This window comes from Gambusia affinis, linkage group LG07 (assembly GCF_019740435.1).
Source record: "Gambusia affinis linkage group LG07, SWU_Gaff_1.0, whole genome shotgun sequence".
In the NCBI taxonomy this organism is placed as follows: domain Eukaryota; kingdom Metazoa; phylum Chordata; class Actinopteri; order Cyprinodontiformes; family Poeciliidae; genus Gambusia; species Gambusia affinis.
The window spans coordinates 17,760,963-17,779,724 of record NC_057874.1 but is presented as its reverse complement, the minus strand read 5'-3'; the positions used below and the strand labels follow the sequence as shown (position 1 = coordinate 17,779,724).

At 37.5% G+C, this 18,762-nt stretch overlaps 2 protein-coding genes across 2 annotated transcripts in view; one reads left to right on the top strand and one right to left on the bottom strand.

Annotated features, from left to right (window-relative positions):
- The window catches only part of LOC122833921 (SLIT-ROBO Rho GTPase-activating protein 3-like), a 33,172-nt gene extending 27,064 nt beyond the window's left edge, over window positions 1-6,108 (bottom strand). The window contains exon 1 of the mRNA XM_044121904.1: window positions 5,584-6,108. Within this exon, the coding sequence (XP_043977839.1) occupies window positions 5,584-5,650 (67 nt within the window). The 5' untranslated portion in view covers window positions 5,651-6,108. The remainder of the gene's footprint in view (window positions 1-5,583) is intronic.
- A 4,490-nt stretch (window positions 6,109-10,598) lies between these two features.
- ptgis (prostaglandin I2 (prostacyclin) synthase) lies at window positions 10,599-18,762 on the top strand. Its single transcript, XM_044121268.1, has 10 exons — window positions 10,599-10,712; window positions 11,137-11,260; window positions 11,393-11,571; window positions 11,661-11,807; window positions 11,908-12,020; window positions 13,646-13,812; window positions 16,164-16,329; window positions 16,605-16,786; window positions 17,358-17,509; window positions 17,876-18,762. The coding sequence occupies exons 1-10, from the start codon at window positions 10,642-10,644 to the stop codon at window positions 18,033-18,035; spliced, it is 1,461 nt and encodes a 486-aa protein (XP_043977203.1). The 5' UTR covers window positions 10,599-10,641; the 3' UTR covers window positions 18,036-18,762.

Sequence of the window (18,762 nt, the reverse complement as noted above, 5' to 3'; positions counted from 1 at the left end):
ATAGACCAATGAGCAACACAATTTGTTGGCCTTTATGGTTAAGGTGATTATCCCCACAGTGTCAGGAAGCAAACAACATGGAGAGCAAGACTTTATTTAATCGATTTAAAAAGAAAACCAGATGCACTTATGACATTTGCTTTTCCCCTCCCGTACGACAGTTATTTTTAGATCCTAAAGTGTTACTAGCAATAGAGCACTACATTCAATGAATGATTCAAGCCTTTGCAGGGTAATGCATAATTACACAGAAGCTTGCAAGGAATTCAAGAAATAGGACCCAGACAGTTTTTTCCCCTCTCTTTAGTTGAGAGTAATAAAATGTCGAGCAGCATGTCATACCAGATTCTTTGCCTGGGAACATTGTGTATGCTCCACACCCAAAGGCTGGTGGAAATTCACAAACAGGGTTTTGGACATTTGATGGCATTTCTTACCCTATTCAGAGTGATCGAAATACACTAACATTTAATACTCAATGCCTCTCTAAGGATATGGCAATAGATTTTAATATTTAAGATTACATGAATTGAGCTTGTTCTAAGGTGGAACATAAAACATAGGGTAAGCAGTGACATTATTGATGTTGTGAAATAAGTGTTTCACTTTAACAAGCACCAACTTGCACGGACTGAAAATATGCCAAATGATAACATTTCTGGATGATATTTCTTAAAACATATTATTTGTAATACGTTTTCAGTTTTAAAAATACACTCTCAGCCCAATTTACTAGGTAGACCTTTCTGATTCAGTACATCTTGTTTATTTAACGCTAACTCACAACACATGTCATCTCAAGATACTTTGCAAAAAACAAAATTTGGAATCATACTGACAAATATGATGGCTTAAGACAAATATTGAATTACCCAATCACACAAGAGCAATACATTAAGGCATGTAAAGACAAATTAATTAAATTTAAACCAAACATCAAAATTGGAGGAAGTAAAAGGGGACAAAAAAATCTTAAACTCAGTAGTTTAAGATTCCCTCAAATCTTAAATCCACTAGTTTAAGATTAGTACTTTTTTGCTATTTTACTGCTGTTATGGTATTGTTGTTAAACAAAACAATCTGAGCATTTCAGAAGCAGCTTATCTTCTTGGTTTTTCACCCAGAATTTTTCATCTGAATTACTGAGAACGTGAAGAAAAGAAAACAAAAATATTCTGTGAGCCACAGATGTATTGTTGATGTCAGTCAAAAAACCAGACTGGCTTTAAATGAAAGAAAAGCAATAGCTTAAGCAAGAAGCTTTGCAGCTGAGGTTTCGAATACTGCTGAGGTTTCTGCTGCTGTTGTCGTTGATGGGCAACAGCAGCAGAAGACCACACCGGATGCCAGCTGAAAACAAGAATCCAAGTCTACAATTCACACAGGTTTAGCAAAAGTGGAAAGAAACCGATTGGAAAGATGTTGTCTGGTCTTTTAAATATTGATTTTGATACAATATTAAGATGGTTGGTTGTCATAACATGATAGCAAAGGTCCTAATGACTCAGGAAGATGCTGGTGGTGTAGTCATTCTTGACACAGTCAGTACCAAATGGATGTCGTTTGAATGTCACACCTTACCAGAGTATTGTTGCTGTTAAATTCCAACAGCCTCCACAGTCACCAGGTTTCAATCCAAAAGAGCCGTGTTTCCCAACCCTGGTCCTTAAGGAATGTTTTAGATGTTTCCCTCCTTTAACACACCTGATTCAGGTTTCTGCAGATGTACTGAAGCAGGGAAACATCTATAACATGCTGAGAATTATGCCTGGAGGATTATGATTGAAAAAAAAAGACTCACATTCTGATGTGCAGCCAACAAATCAGCCAACTATGAGGCACTATTATGTTAAATTAGGCCCAATACTGAGAGATATTTTTTTACCACCTTGTTGAATCTATGCCAAAAACTAAAAGGCAGTTCTGACTGCAAAATACCAGCCAGTATGAACCAGGAGTATCTAATAAGCTGGACAGCGACTATTTAATTTACAGCAAAGCCCCCAGTAATTCACTGTTAAATGATGCTGGTAAATATTTTTCTCTCTTTAAATGGTAATGTGGCAAACAGCATTCAAACTGACAGTCAGTAATTGTAAACCCACGTCAGTGTCAAACTAAAACATTATTTAGCTTGACACTACATCGTTTAATGTGGTGCTACATTAAATGATGTAGCACCACCTACATCGTTTAATCTGATATAATTACAGCTCACAAAGGTTATTTGTTACAAATGTTTGCCCTTCCTGAAATATTAGAAGGCCGTCACCTGCTATTTTTACTCTGCAGGGTCAAAAAAGACATGCTCACCCAACAAATGTAACAGCAGCAGTGCTTGGGGTGGTTATGCTACAATCTCTGGCAGACAGTCAAATGAAATAAGGGAAAGCTTTGGTCACTGTTTTATCCCAGCTCTGCCAGCTAGGCGTGGGCTTTACAACAGAACAGAGTACCAAATACAACGCAGAATTGAGATGCCGTCACCAGGGCTGCCAGTTCAAAGTAGCCGAGCAGAGTTATTAGTGAGCTTGGCCGGTAGCAGTGACTGAGACTGTTGTTAGCCATGCGTGGCTAGTCACAAGGGACCTAACCCAGAATGACACGTTGACATGATTTGGTGCAAATCAAGGCTGTGTTGTGTGAGCGCTTGTTTTCTGAATGCAGTAATGACTATGGCATGCAGTTGTAGTTGGTTTGGTTGAGTTCACATAGCTTGCTCTCTCACTCCTGAAAAATGCTTTTAACAACTAACTGCGTCACTCTTGGTGTAATCACACAGGAAAATCCTAAATTTACAGGCTCAGTTCCAAATGGCTTTCTCCTTGGATTTCATAATGCTCCGCTGTGAACCTTGGTTTGTCACCAAAGCAACAAACAAGAATCTCAAACATTGGTGTTACCAAGACACAAACAACAAAGATATTTATGGCACTGTCAAAATTCAACCATAACACTTCAGGCCAGCATTTATCAAAGAATCTCAAACATTGGTGTTACCAAGACACAAACAACAAAGATATTTATGGCACTGTCAAAATTCAACCATAACACTTCAGGCCAGCATTTATCAAAGCATTTTTTTTTCTTTGTGATGGAATCTGGCAGAAAGGTTTGTCTGTTTGCTCTCCAAGGAAAGTGTATTTGTGAAGAAAATCACATTAATTTCCTGGCTATCAATAAGACTGACTGAAAAAAGTCCTTAATGGTGATAACATTGCTTTTAGGCTGCACAAAGTCTTCAGAGCTTTTTATTTTTAAAACAACTCGAAATTATGGAAAAGATGTGCAAGGCTTAATGTACAAAACTGAAATAGCATGATGGATAATAGATCTCTCTGCATTTTAGCAAGAGATAAAATAGAATGATTTCTCACAAATAAAGTCACTACTTTGACCAACAAGTTAGTGATTATTTTGTGACTTATTTTATGATCATTCACAAAATTCTGACATAAATTAGTATTTTCTCTCAGCTTATTAAAAATGTTAGTCAAAACATGCCAGCATTAAAAGGATAAAACTACCATTTGTTCTAACAGTGACAAAATGTCAGAGAAATAAACACTTGTAAAGTGCAAAAGATTTGGGTCTGATTGACATGCTGTGCAGTCAGCAGCTGAGCTTTACTGGAGGCCAGAGTCAGTGCATGAATAAAATCCTATAGCACCAAACCAATCCAAGCCCCGTTAGCAAATGAGCTTAAGATGTCAGCTTAAAAGCCTTTCCTGAAACTGAGACGAGAGATTGGGCTGTGATGGCTCTCTCATAGACGCAGAGCCGAGTGTAGACCGATCTGTGTGCAAGTGTGAGTGTGAAGACAGTGTGAGAGTGAAAGAGTGACAAAAAGAAATTTCACCACATCTCTCCTCTCACTATAAATGCTCATCATGTTCTTCATTCCCGACACATGTTGACAATCCTTTGTCATTTCAGCTGTGCAGTGGTTAGCTCTCCCATCCAAGCCTGGTTTCACGCCGGCTGTACGTTGTGTGCTTTGAGTGTGCAGTTGAGGCTTTCTGGCTCCAACGTTACCAAGCTGGACCATGGACACATCTCAGGTATATGATATTAATCTCATATGCAACCAGTCACCTATCACAGTCTCAGCACAGACATTAAAAAGGTGCTTATCTGTAATAACAACTGCATGCGACTGGTCTTCACTCATAAGTGGGCATCTTTCATGTTTGTTCATTTCAACGAGGGCATTTTGCCCTTTCAGCATTTCAAGACCAAAGAAAAGATTTTAAAAAATATAAAAATGTAATTTTTAACAGAGCTTGCAACACTAAATGCCGTCATGAAAGTCAAATAACAGAAAAAGACTGAAGCTACAAGTTCAACATTGCAATTTTTTTGCAAATTGCCCTGATAAAGATGTGCATGTTTTAACCACATTTGATGTAAATGAGCAGCACTATGAAAAAGCAATAAGAGGCTGAAATCCATTTAGTAGTCATTCTTCTTTAGTGCATTTTTCCTGCAGAACTAGTTCACAGAAATACTCAAGTGGAATGTAGTACAATCATGTAGTTCATACCTTTGCTCTTATTTCTTTCTCAGACCAAAATGTCTGCCATTCAATGGACATTATAACCTGTGAAAACAGTTCTCTCTCAAACTGCATGAAACTGAGCTAGCATAGCTTAACTAACGCTTCTTTTAAACTCATTGGTTTGTTTGTTTCGTAAACAAAGTGATCAGTTAGCATGCAAAAAGATCTAACTGGCTTCTGGGGTTCAGACAGACTGAAGTGGCACCTTACAGCAACAGGAAATGTAAGACTTAGATTAAAACCACAACAATAAGATGTGCAGCATGATGGCAAGACAAGCCTGACTATTCGCATCCTGCAATGTCTGATCTGTTGCTGATTTTCTTCTCACTCTCACTGGTTGATTCATCCAATCACATATCAGACAGTGAAATCCTTCCATAGTTCATAATTCATACAGACAGCATACATAATTAATCGACTTTCTGAACTGTTGTGTGACCTTATCAAGCATTCCCTCTTATTCTTTCTAATATCACACTGACTCATAACGTGACAAGAAAATACTACAAAAGGTCTGATCACCATCTCTCATATGTCTTAACTTTTTCACGCCAAAGAAGCTTCTGCAATGGGAAGGTGAGGACATTTTAAGAGTTGAACATACTCAAGAATATAATTAATCTTATTGTAGGGTCATCAGGAATAACTGTCAAAGCTTGCATAGAGCAAAGAAATAATAAAAGCCCATTGCTTACATGGTCACACAAAGCTAGGCATGTTTGAGAAACTGGAGCACAGAGTTCACTGCAGTAGCTAGATGCTTGCTTTAAATTTTCCCCATATTTAATTTCAAGTAAAAAGAACTACATATAAATAAAATAGAGTGAAACATGATGCCAGGGACAATTTCTGGAAGGAAGGCAGGAAAATAAGTTATCTAAACCAATGTAATCTGTCCCACCCCACAACACTGCACACTAGAGCCACATAAAGATTGTAGTAAAGTTATGCAAGGGTGTCCTCCCACAAAAAAACAAAACAAAAAACAACAACAATAGGAGCAGGCCCTGCACGTCACCCACCTTTCACTTGGGTCTCATATTCAGCAATAATCTCTTTGTCCTTCTTGACTTTGGCCTGGGATGACATTTTGCAGCGAGCGGGTTGTGCAGTCCTCGGGCAGGAATCGAGGGTGTCGGTTGCCACAATGCGGCGTTCAGCCCCTCCGCAGTCCTCTCCGGGCAGCTGAGCAGCAAATCAGAACCAAATCATATCCAGATCGACGCAACTTTCGGAGGTTAAACGCACTTCTAGTCCTCCAGGCTGCGGTGCTGCTGTGCTGCGTTCAGGGCGACGTCTTTCTCAAAGTGCTTAATGATCTCCGATCCTGACCACTCCTCCTCCTCTTCACCAGCACTCCTCAGTATATCATGAACCAGTTCACGTCTAATGTACATGCAAACTCAACTCAACCCTAGTGATAGGAGGTCCTCCAGAAAAGCATTCTTCAGTTTGCCTCTTTTTTTTTTTTCTTTTGTTGGCCTCTCCTTTTTTGTGCGAGTTCAATGCTGCTGCAGATTTGGCTGAATGGATGTGAAAGTCAGTGGGAGACTCCTCCCCCAGCCCTCTCCCTACGCTCTCTTTTCTTTCATGGATGATTTAAGATTCTTCTGTGTGAACTGAAATTAAAATCTGTCTCAATAACAGATTGCATGTTGTCTGCGGGAACACAGGCCATGACTTTGTGGGCATTCATGGGAATGAAATCTGCAGACTTTCCAATGCCACAAATGTTGCAGTTTCACAAACACATGGATTTTTAAGGTAGCTATGGTTTTAGCAAGAGAATAACTGCATCCACAAGATCCAGTCAAGATATTATAATCATGATAAAGCTGTTGAGCTTTTAGTCTCCTATTATCTGCATCATTGGTTATCGAAGTAGGGGTCAAGACCCATCTGCAGGTGATGAGAAACCAAGTGTGAGTCTGGAGGATGTGAAGTAAGTTAAATATCCAGGTAAATCTCAAAAGTTAGAATATTGTGAAAAGGTTTCCAAATTTTGTCACTTATCTCGAAAAGTAAAGCTTGTACATTAAATAGATTTATTAGACACAGTGGAATATTTCAAGCCTTTATGTTTTGTCATTTTAAGGATTCTGGCCCATGAATTACTGGATCAATGCACTGTGGAGGAAATCAGTCTGTGTTTCTGCTGAGGTGATCTGGAAGTCCGAGCTACCTTCAGGTGATCTGTATTATTGGTTCTGGTGCCTCTCATCTTCCTCTTGACAGTACTCCTTAGATTCTCTCTGAGGTTAAAGGTCAGGCCCATTTGCTAAAAAGTTAAGCACAAGCATAGCTTTTGGCTATGATGATGATCTCTGGAAAAATTTATAGATATTTTAAAATGACAGCAGTACAAATGAAAATTTTTACGGTACAAACCAGAACAAACACAAATGTTTGACACCAATTTAATTTGATTTGAGGAAGGTGGAACAGAAAAACTTCACTCAGGTGAAAGATTATTGGGATGCTGGCATTTCATTATTGACTGCATTGTGAGCTAATTGTAAACTACAGTCGATGCACTTGTGAAACCTTTTCTGAAGCCATTTTCTGAGCTACATATAGCATTGAGCTGTTATGTGTAACTCACTCTGACACAGTTTGCATACGGGCTTTTTGTCATGACTTCCTGTATCATCTTAGTTACTATTTGCTATTTTTGATTTTTTTTCTGTCTCCTAAAATATATCTTTGTCTCACTTGAGAGCAGCTGCTGCAGTGTGAAGATTTCATTTCATCTGAGTTAAGAAATGCTCATCCACCTTTGCGACAAATCCTCAGGAAATCTGCAGGCAAAAGTCAGTCTTTGAGAAAATGAAAGATCCCAGTAGGGATGCAGCAGGAAATCTCCCAATGAATTACCATTCTACACAAACTTTCGGGGGAAAACTAGAAAATAATAATTTACATTTATTTAAAATAAATTTTAAATAAAGTGAAAAGTACTCATAAACAACCCTTCTTCTCTTTATATAACACAGGTAAATAATAGAGTTAGTCCATCACAAGGCAACACAGGGATTTACAGCCATGCAAACATACTTTAAAATCCAAGCATAAACTGGATTTACCAGTTTGATATAAAATTCAGGCTTTGTGCTTTATTTGGATGCCAGAGTACATGTTGGCTTGAAGCTTTGCATGCACAGGGAAACTATGCAATCTACAGAGAAAGGCCTCAGGCACGATTTGAACCTACAGTGTTCTTGTTGTTAGGCAACAGTGCTAACCGCCACATTTTTATTGGTTCTTTAACAAAGAAATAATAAAAATGTTTTTTAAAAAACATGTCATGCTACAGATATAGCAAATGTATTTGTTTGAAATTAAAGCTGGAAAATGTTCTCAATATTTGCTGTTTTGTAATACAAAAAATACATAAGCTCAAATAATTTTGCACACATTTCTCTAGACATTAATAAAATGTTGATCTTTAAAATATTGTTGAGATTTTTATGCACATAATGTCTGAGTAGAGCTGAGATACGTCAATATCAGCAAATATTATGCGATATAAGATTAGCAATAAAGCAGAAGGATCTAAATGTATTAGCTGCCTAATTTTTAGGGTTATTGCCCATATGTTCAGCGAAACAAAATCTAAAAACATCTGCACAAAGCTAATTCTGAGCTGCATGATTCACTTGCATTTGGCTAATTCAAAGATTAGGATGATGAAGGTTCATCGCAACTGCATTTCAAGGAGAATGTTTCTTATCTGTCATCAGCCATATTCATCCTAACTCTAAAACTGATGATGAAGCAACAGAAAAGCAGTCCTCTGTTGTCAGTGAAGCAGTTTGCAGATGTGGCTTTCTAGTTTCCATTTGTGAAATTTTAACACTAAGGTTTATTTGCAGTATGCTGTTTTTAATAACAGAAATCTACAGCACAAAAGATTTACCTTTGGCAGAGACTAGATTAGTAAAATGCAATCATTCCTATGGAGAAGAGTCAAAAATGACATCTCAGTAAATATTGAATATTGACTTTCATTTGGAAAATTAAGGTTCCAGCGTCTAAAGGAGGAATAAAGAACTAGAACTAGATCTCAAGGAGAATGTTTCTTATCTGTCATCAGCCATATTCTTTCTAACTCTAAAACTGATGATGAAGCAACAGAAAAGCAGTCCTCTGTTGTCAGTGAAGCAACAGAGAACTGTTGCCTCACTGTCCTCTGTTAGGACAGTGCAGTTAGCAGTTAGCAGTTAGGACTGCTGGAACTTGCTGGAGGTCCAGTTTGAAGTCACCACAATGAATGATAATTTGGGGAGCCAAGTCATTTTAAAGTGTTGATTCGTAGCATTTTTCAAGTCAATAATCAGAATAGCCATCTACCAAGTAGCTAGACCTTGAGCTACCAATGCCTGTTTTAATGACCATGGTGTCACTGCTGTGCTTTACTGGCCAGTAAACCCACCTGACCAAAGGACCATAAATAATCTGTGGCAAAGGTGCCCAACTCCAGTCCTCGAAAGCTGCCATCATGCAATTTTTAGATCCATTTCCTCTAAAACACATGACTTAAACGACAACTAAATGACTGATGGTGAGGGAATTAACGTTGTTAGGACTGGGTATGGACACACTTCTGATTTGTTAAGTATTGTCACTATGAAGATGAAAGACAGACTCAAGAGCAAGGTTAACATCTTTCAAGCTGCATTCATAATTAATCAAATTATTTCCTTTCTTTCAAGATTTTTTTGAAACTAGTGGCCTTTTCTCATTAAGAGGGTACTCAACTTTTTTGTCACTTTGTTTTATGCTTTTTTATCTTATTTATTGATTACTGATGTTCAGCACTTTGTTTCAGCTGTGGCTGATATTAAAGCTATTTCTAAATAAGGTTGTTGATGATGATGATCAGCTTTTTCCAGAAGAGTAATTTATCATAATTACACCTACTTTTTCCTTCTATCACAGCACTCGCATTTGTTGCGCGCTCTTTATTTCAATTTTATGACCTAAAGTTGTTGTTGCCACACGGACTCTTTTAAAGAGCACACATGCACATTTGTAGGCTAAAAATCTACTTGACGGTTTATTTATTTTCAAATATTTTTAAGGCTATATAATTTCTAGTTTATGTCAATTTGAAACTAATGCTCTCTAAAATGACAGAGCATTATCAATATTTAATACTTTAAATGAAGACAAACTTCTACGCTATTATAACTTAGTAATTAGCCATTCTTTTTAGACAGAGCAATAATAATAATAATGTTTTCAAAATGTATTTAAAAAAGAATAAATTCTAATTTAAAGCAAATTTTCCACCACCTTCAACTCTGCTCTCTGATGAAGCCAATGCAGATACGTTACTGCCATCTGCTGGTATACACCAAGAAAAACAACCCCCAATAATATTTCCGATACTCAACGCATCCTTAATTTACAAGGAAAGAATATTTGTCATCAATTTATTAGGAGTTCAGTCTTCATGGAGTCATAGTTTCATGGCTTGACATGTCTTATAGGACATCATCTCTTTGGTATTTTTCCAATATGACAGGCTGGTTTCAGTGTGACAGAAACTGTAAACTGTACTTTTTCCTGTCTGTCTTGTTGCTTAAGTCACTATGAATGCAAAAATAGATGTTTTGCGAAAGAAGAAGTTGGTGTGGTCATAAAGATTTCATATTGTTAAATTGTGAGAGTTTTTATGCCACAACTCATCTCTTGGTTTCTTCTCTTGCAAAACTCAAAACTGGTTAGAATTAGATGTTATGTAAGCTATGTAACTTTGTGGTATGTGACTTTTCCTTCAACACTGCGAAGCACAATTAGGTCTAGACTGTTTGAAGAGGTTCTCAAACCTGCTATTGTATTTTGTTTATAATTCTTTTATTTAGAGCAGCTTATTAAGGCTGGATATGTTTTTTTAGGTGTCTGACACTGTCTACTATAGATAGTTGTGCAAGACTTTGTGTCACCAGCCGCACCTTTCCACGCCCCTTCGACAAGTGGTGATTACACCAAAGCCAGGCTCAGAGCTATAAGCAGGTTGACAGTGGTTATGTGGTTAGATTCTACAGGGGAGCTCAAGTATCAGGTCATACCGAAACATGTTGGGAACAGCCTTTTTGCTTCTTAATGGACTGCTTATACTTCTACTTCTTTACACCACTCGCAGAAGGTAAAACTTTTTTTTGTTGACTATTCTATCTTTTTTTTTTCTTAAGGTTTACCAAGCATCACTTTTAATCTGAAGGCAAAATATATATCTATATATATATATATATTTTAAAATTCTGTAAGCTTTCATTGTTAGAGGCCACCAATGCTGTTTAAATCTAATATTGTTTTCTGTATTTATGAATATATTAAAAAAACTTGCTGCACAAAGTTTTATTTGCAAACACAGGGTTAGACTGAAACTCAACACTTTTATTCATCTTTACCCAGATGCCAAAATGGTTATTTTTTTAATAATTCATGAGAACTTCCTTTTCCAAGATTTTATGTGAACTTGAAACCTGTTCAGTGAGATTTATGAACTGTGAAATGTAGACATGCAAACAACCATGGTACACTAATTTGAATTTCCTCTTACCTGACAGGAATAAAAATGAGCCTCCTCTTGATAAGGGCTTCATCCCGTGGCTCGGCCATGTTCTTGAGTTTTTAAAGGATGCTGGAAAATTTTTGGCACGCATGAAAGACAAACATGGAGACATCTTCACTGTAAGCTTCTATAATTACTGAAATACCACAACATTAATCATTAAAAAGCAGTTCACATGAAAAGAAGTCAAAACTTTAAACATTAAGAATTTAGTAAAAAAAAGTTATGTGTAATCAAACATGTCCTTGTAGGTTCGTGTCGCTGGCATTTATGTGACAGTGCTGTTGGATCCAAACTCCTTTGATGGTGTCTTGAATGATGACACTAACAGTTTTGACTTCAGCAATCGCAGAGGCCAGCTCTTAAAAAAGATCTTCAATCTGCAGCTCCCAGGCGACTATCCTGCTTCTGAAAGAAAATGGATGGAACAGTAATGATTTGATGATTTAAGTTAATCAAAAATAACTAACACTCAAAAATGATTTCAGAAATTCCTAATCCTCAGATGGTTTCTTTCAGACATTTTCATGGTGTCAATCAGCAGAAGCTCAACGCCTCCATGAATACTCACCTTTCCAACGTGATGCTGAATTGTTTTGAATCCCGCAGCCCATCAGAATGGAGAAAAGATGGATTATTCGAGCTGTGTTACAGACTTCTTTTCAGGTAACAGAATACATAAAAAGACATTCATGGTGTAATCGTTTATACTGTAGCAGAGTGACACATGGGAACTGTGTGTTTATACTTGACTAATTGCTGACAGGGCTGGATATCTCACATTGTTTGAGAGGAGGGATGATGTTGATGCCATCTATGAGGAGTTCCGCAAGTTTGACGGTCTACTCACCAAACTGGCTCGTGGTTCCCTGAAACGAGGTAAGCAGTTCCACTGAAAACTACAGCACATTTCTGACATCCACCCTTTCTTCCTAGAGTCACTGTAATCACAGTAGTTCTATGGGTTTAGGTTTCTGGACATGATTAAAACATCTGTTTATGGTCCTTTCCATAAGTAATTTTGTTACATAGCAATCCCAAACTTCAATGTATTTTGCTGGGACTTTGCTTGGGAGACCAAAAGGAACTGGTCTCCCAAGCAAATGTTAAATGACTCATGGTTTTATTTTTTTAACTGCAAGAGTGGCAGATTTTTATGGCCCTTTTTATTCAGTTACAAGCATTAAATAGAACAACAAATTGTATTCAGAAGATTACAGGCTCTCTGTTAGTTGTGCTCTCAATGAGCCATTATGGAATAGTAGCACGAAGAAAGTCAGTGTTGATGGAAACATTTACAAAGTCTCATTTGCATTTTGTGACCAGCCTTGTATGATGACACAGCAAACAGTGCTTTGATCAGATTAAAGCAAAATGTATCTTTTTGTCCTAACCTACAGTGTTAGGTTTCGAACTGTGTTAGATTCGAAACCTAACACTGTACATCACCCTGAACACAGTTACTGCTAACCCTACCTTGAACATGATGGTGGTAATGTCATGCTGTCAGGATAATTTGCTTGATAGGGACAGGAAAACTGTTGAAAAACTCCAACATTTGTTAATGTGTTTTGAATAGTTATCTTGGTTAGTTGAATGATTTGTCCACAGTAGCATTGATGGGGACATTAAAACATGCTGGTTTTACTTCATAATTCCATCTATATTATTTATATTCTTTTTTTTTTGTTCTTTTTGCAAAATTCTGATCAAATGCCAGGATATATTTATAGCTAACTCTGAGTAATTTAAAATCATTTTAACCAATTTTATGCATTATAATATACAATATAATGCGTAAAATGCATTATATTGCATTTTATGCTATATGCGTAAAATGCATTATATTGCATTTTATGCTATATAATGCGTAAAATGCATTATATTGACTTTTATGCTATATAATGCGTAAAATGCATTATATTGACTTTTATGCTATATAATGCGTAAAATGCATTATATTGACTTTTATGCTATATAATGCGTAAAATGCATTATATTGACTTTTATGCTATATAATGCGTAAAATGCATTATATTGACTTTTATGCCATCTAATGCATAAAATGCATATTATCATAAGATTTGAAATCCAGGTATGCCTGCTCTTACTCCTGATTCTTGGAACACGTTAGCAAAAAATAATATAGTTTCAAACAGTCTATTGTTATATTGCTGTTGCTTCATCTGGTGATGTATTCGCAATATATTGTGTAACCTTACCCTGAAGCATTTGTGACTCTAGCTGCAGTAAAAGGTGGCTCTCCCAGTTATTGACTCAAGGACGCTGAATCCATAAGTGCACTCCACAATTTGAAAAACATTGAAAACAATATATTGTTCCCCTTCCACTCCTGCTGCATAAAATCCCAATAAAATACACTGATTGCAGTGACAAATCTTGCAAGGCACCGTTTCCTGCTCTTGAACAGCACTTTGTCAGTTGCACTTATCGTATGGCAAATGAACCTGTTTACCTACATCTCCAACTATTTTCAATAACAGAGGAAAAAAGAGTGGTTGCCACATCCCAGGACCGACTGTGGGACCTGCTGTCCCCAGGTCATGTGAACGGTTCCTGGCAACAGAGCTACGTTCAGTTTCTGGAGGAAATGGGGGTAGATGCAGACATGCAGAAAAAAGCACAGCTGCTGCAGCTGTGGAACACCCAGGTGAGAGTTTTTTTTATAAAAAAAAAAAAAAAAAAGATAAACACACTGACTCACATAGTGTTGCTGAACAGTGCTATCATGTGACTGAAACACACTGTTGCTCTGCTAACCGTGCAAATCTAAGAAAAGCCAGATTCCTTGTTGTCAGATTACTCACACAAACCTGCCTCAACTTGTTACTTGGAGAGGACTTCTTTTGTTTTTCTTTTCAAGTTTTGATCCTGCAGATCAGTCTCCACATCCTTTTATGTGTCTTAAGGTTCAGTTCATTACTTGTGTAAACAGTAGTTTGTTAGAATAATGTAGTCATAGCTGAAATGCTTCCTCGTTTGAGTACGTCACACAGTTTCTGGCTCTTACCCTCTCAGTCATGACCTCTCTTCAGTGCCAGTATGTCATAGCTACATTATTGTTTAATATAAAAAATTTTATTCAAGATTAATATTAACTCTTACTCTGCCCATAAAGCGTTGTTGAAACAGTGTTTACACAGTAACCCACGAATACAGTGTGTGAGGTACCGATATAGGCTTGAACACTAAATAGTTGTTCGTCAGCCTAGACGAGTTCATGGCCGCATGGTGTTATTCCCCAGAGCAGCCAGGTGGGGGAGAAAGAGAGCCGTTCATAGCGTTTGCCGTTCATCGGTGCAACACTTTATCTGTAGTAATTTACCCCTTGGTGAACCTGCCGTTCTCTCTGAAACAGAGACTCAGCTTTTCTGGGTACATTTTGACACTTCCACTCCATATACGTTCGTGCCTTATTGTGGATAGTTGTGGTATAGGGGGACACATTCTGCGTGCTACAATGAAACTGGAGCAGCACTGCCGAGAACAGAGGGATTAGATTTGAGGATGGTGAGAGATGCCGCAGGGATTGGGGTTTTCGTTTTTGTAATAGCAGTACTTTTTTTTGTCTTGAGAAAGTATAATACATTTAACTCTACCCACATACATTCACTGTAGATTTGAATGATCTTCCCCTCCCATTCGTCTGAAACCTGAAATACATGTAAAAGTGATTTTTATTGCGATTGGGATAAATCACATAGTTTGTAATAATACATTAATCAGATCCAAACACATTATTGGAGTCGTATTCTTGTAAATTTAGCATATTGGCAAGACATTAAGAACTGGAGCAGAGCTGTGCAAAGGAAACTAATCAGCTGCTTTGCTTGGATCCCTTCAGCAAAGAGTTCCAAACATTACTTAACTTTTCAGAAAAAAAATAATTGGCTGTTAAAAATAATTTTATCTGAAAATGTTCACATCCATACCACACAGTGCTGTATTAGTGTATATTAAAGGCGTACATTTTCAGAGGAGATTGGTTTTAAGGTTGTTGATGTTTTCTCAGCCAAGCTATTTTTCTTGCCAGCTACATCAGTCAGCACAATCCGCTGATTGGGAGTCTGCAGGGAGTTTTCCAAATAGCCAAGAGGCCCGTAGAAGCACAGGAACGTGATGTTACACAAATCACATCCTTCTGCCAAATCCACAGCTTAACTAGACTTACAGCAGACCGATGAGTCGCAGCTGGTCAGGTGGATTGATACAGTCTGGGTCCTCAATATGTGTAACTCTAGCATCATTACATGGAACTGGTTCAGCTAAGACAAACATGACAAACTCAACAATGTCTTGTCAAAATGAAGACTTTTAATATGTGCTAACATATGACCTAATATAGATATGCACATTTTTTGTTTGAGCTGTTTTAAATTACTAAATTCATCTAAAACAGGGGACTGGTCTGATTAGCTGAAGACTTTTTACTTTTTTATAATTCAAAGCAACATGAAACTTATGCTTTGGGCCCTATAAAACCTTTGTACTGTGGCTTCTTGTAATACGGTAAAAAATATTTTTTTACCTTACATTTATGTCATTTGACATGTAGTCCTTTAAAAGACAATCTAATACTTTAATACCCGGACTCCTCTGAGACTTTAAACGTTTTTTTTATTCAAAGACATTGGGCAGGCAGAAAGACAATGTGTTGTAACTCTTGTCACTTTTGGGGCAATTGCCCTGCTGTCAGTAGAGAGCTGACCTGAGATGTGCAAAGGTATAAAGAACAGCTCCCTTAGCCCTCAGCAATTACTGTCTGACAGGCTCAGGTGTCTGTCCCTGTGGATCTGACAGCAATTTCTACAAAGTGTGGACTCATTTACTGGCTTCCTCTCACATCAGTCATATTCAGACAGCAACACCGCAGAAAACATTTAGGCCATGTTATAGGTATATTTCACTAAACATTGAATTATATTTAAATTGCATCTCCTGAACAGTTTTACGGACTAGATGTTGAAGTTAAAAACTGTTTGGTGCTTTTTTTCCTTTTAGTGCAATGCTGGACCAGCTGCCTTCTGGGTCCTCGGCTTCCTGCTCACTCACCCTGAGGCAATGGAGGCTGTAAAGTCAGAGATCAGAGGCCTTCCTACTCTCCAGGATACTTCCCTGCAGCGACGCCCCTTGAACCAGCTGGAAGCACAGAGCACACCTGTGTTTGGTACATAGCAGCTGGTTTGCTGCCTTTTATGCTATCTAATTATGCTCTTCCGCCCCTGGTTTTAATCACTTAATTGGGATGGACGCAACAATTTGCACTTGTTTGAAATATGCATCTGAACTTTGAACCAATTAAGTCAGAATTGCCTTTTTCAAGTATTCTTATCAACACAAATTATTGTGCCTCTGTGGATACTGCCTGAAGGCTCTTGCTGATTTAACCAGTCATGACAGCCCTCTGACATCATCCACTTTCCTGTCCTTTCCGCTCTGCAGATAGCATTTTGAGTGAGACCTTACGGCTCACCGCCGCAGTAATGATCAATAGAGAAGTTGTTAAAGACAAGATCCTTCGGATGGCCAATGGAAAGGAGTACCACCTCAGACGTGGGGATAGAGTGTGTCTGTTTCCTTTCCTCAGCCCTCAAATGGACCCACAGATTCATGAAGAACCACAGGTACTTAACATGCATACGATACTGATAAGGAGCTTTATTTGGGTATGCAACAGTTTACAGCATGTTTTGCAGATATATCACGCACGATTAAGGAGATTAATGCTGCTGTAATCAGTCCTGCAATATACAAACTCAAGGGGGTTACTCAAGGGGGTTGCACACAAATGCATGCCCCACTTTTCAGAAGATTATTTGTAACAAAAAGCAATGCTGAAAATGTTGTTTAATTTTCCTTCTGCTTCGAAAATATGGATTGTTTGTTTTGATTTATCACATAAAATCGAGATGAACTACAAGTTTGTGACTATAATGTGACAAAAAGTGAAAAAGTTCTCAGCACTTTTACATTAAGGTGTGATATCAGGACATTAATACTAAGAAACTGACTTGTGAACTAATCAGTGAACTAAGATAATTCATCTTTGTTGATTCTGCTTGTCTTCTGTGGTTAACGATCAAAACAAAAGTAAAACCTATTTTTGACAGAACGTATGGCGGAGGAAACAGATAACAGGGATTTTTGCATCTCCTAATTTGTGCACATCTGTTTCATTCTCCTCTCCCTTGACAGATGTTCAAGTATGATCGATTCCTAAATGAAGATAAAACAGTGAAGAAGGAATTCTACAAGGATGAGAAAAAGCTGAAGTACTTCACCATGCCTTGGGGCGCGGGAAAGAACATCTGCGTTGGAAAGGAGTTTGCTGTTACAGCTATTAAACAGTGAGTGTGAATCCCCGGTCTTTTAGTGTAATCCCCTGCGCATCTTATCCTTTGAAAAATTATGTGTTTGTAACCAATGAATTTCATTCCAAGCAACAAACCAGCAAAATCATACTTGAAGAGTCTTTTACGTTGTAGCTTCAGCCATGCTTTCATGTTAGTAATTGCTAATACTCAATAATGAGCTGGAATTAATGAAAGAGAGGGAAAGCAGACATCTGGAAGACAATTTTTATATCAGGCAAAGGTTAAAGATCACTTCATGTAATCAACAGCATCAAAGAGTATTTGCTCTGCCTTTTGTTGCCTGCACAAGGTTTGTCATGCAGCTACATTCTCACACAATACTCGACTTTCTCCCTACAGATTTGTGTTCCTGTTTTTGACCCACTTTGATCTGGAGCTGTGCAGCCCCAACTCTAAACTTCCACCAGTTAATCCCAGTCGCTTTGGCTTCGGGATGCTCCAGCCAGATGGAGATCTGCAGGTGAGATTCAGACTCAAGACGATGCAGCATGAAATGTGAAGTGTTGGAGAGCTTCACAATATCTTGCTTGATAAACTTTGTTTTGGTTGAATGTAGCATTGCACTATTTATTTTGTTTTTATACCTTGTCAGCTTGCCAGTAAATTGTATTTAAGTTGGTTGTGTGTTAAAAAATGTTGGGAATTAATGATAGAAGCCATGTCACCCTCTGTTTTCCTTTTGCTAAGCAGCAGGTTATAACTCATCTGAAACATAATATTCCAGAGTGTCAGATCTTCTTTAATTGTTTTATACTTTTTATTTGTAGGTAATAAGATGCAACAGTAATTCATATCACACAAGCACATTTTGTCAAAACAGTGTAATTGATGTCTTAAAATATCCAATCTGTAAATATATATATATATATATATGTTTGCAATAATTTTCAGTGAATAATATTTTATAGAGTTCATTAGTTTTGTGTAAGTAAAACTTCGAATTTAATTCCTAAACTTAGTTTACATTTGATAGGCTGCTTTTATGTAATGACTGTTGTTTTTATTTGCACTCTTCTACATTTTGAGAAAAGCTTGTCTTTGTCTAATCAATAAACGGGTCTTTGAAAAGTGGGTTTAAAAAGCTGCCTTAATGTGTTCTAATGTATTGATTCAATTCAGTCTGGTTTGTTTTTTATATCTCCACAGCACACACATACACACACGCACGCACACGCCTTTAAGAGGCAGTTACACACAATTAAGGTCAATTTAGAAGACAAACAGAT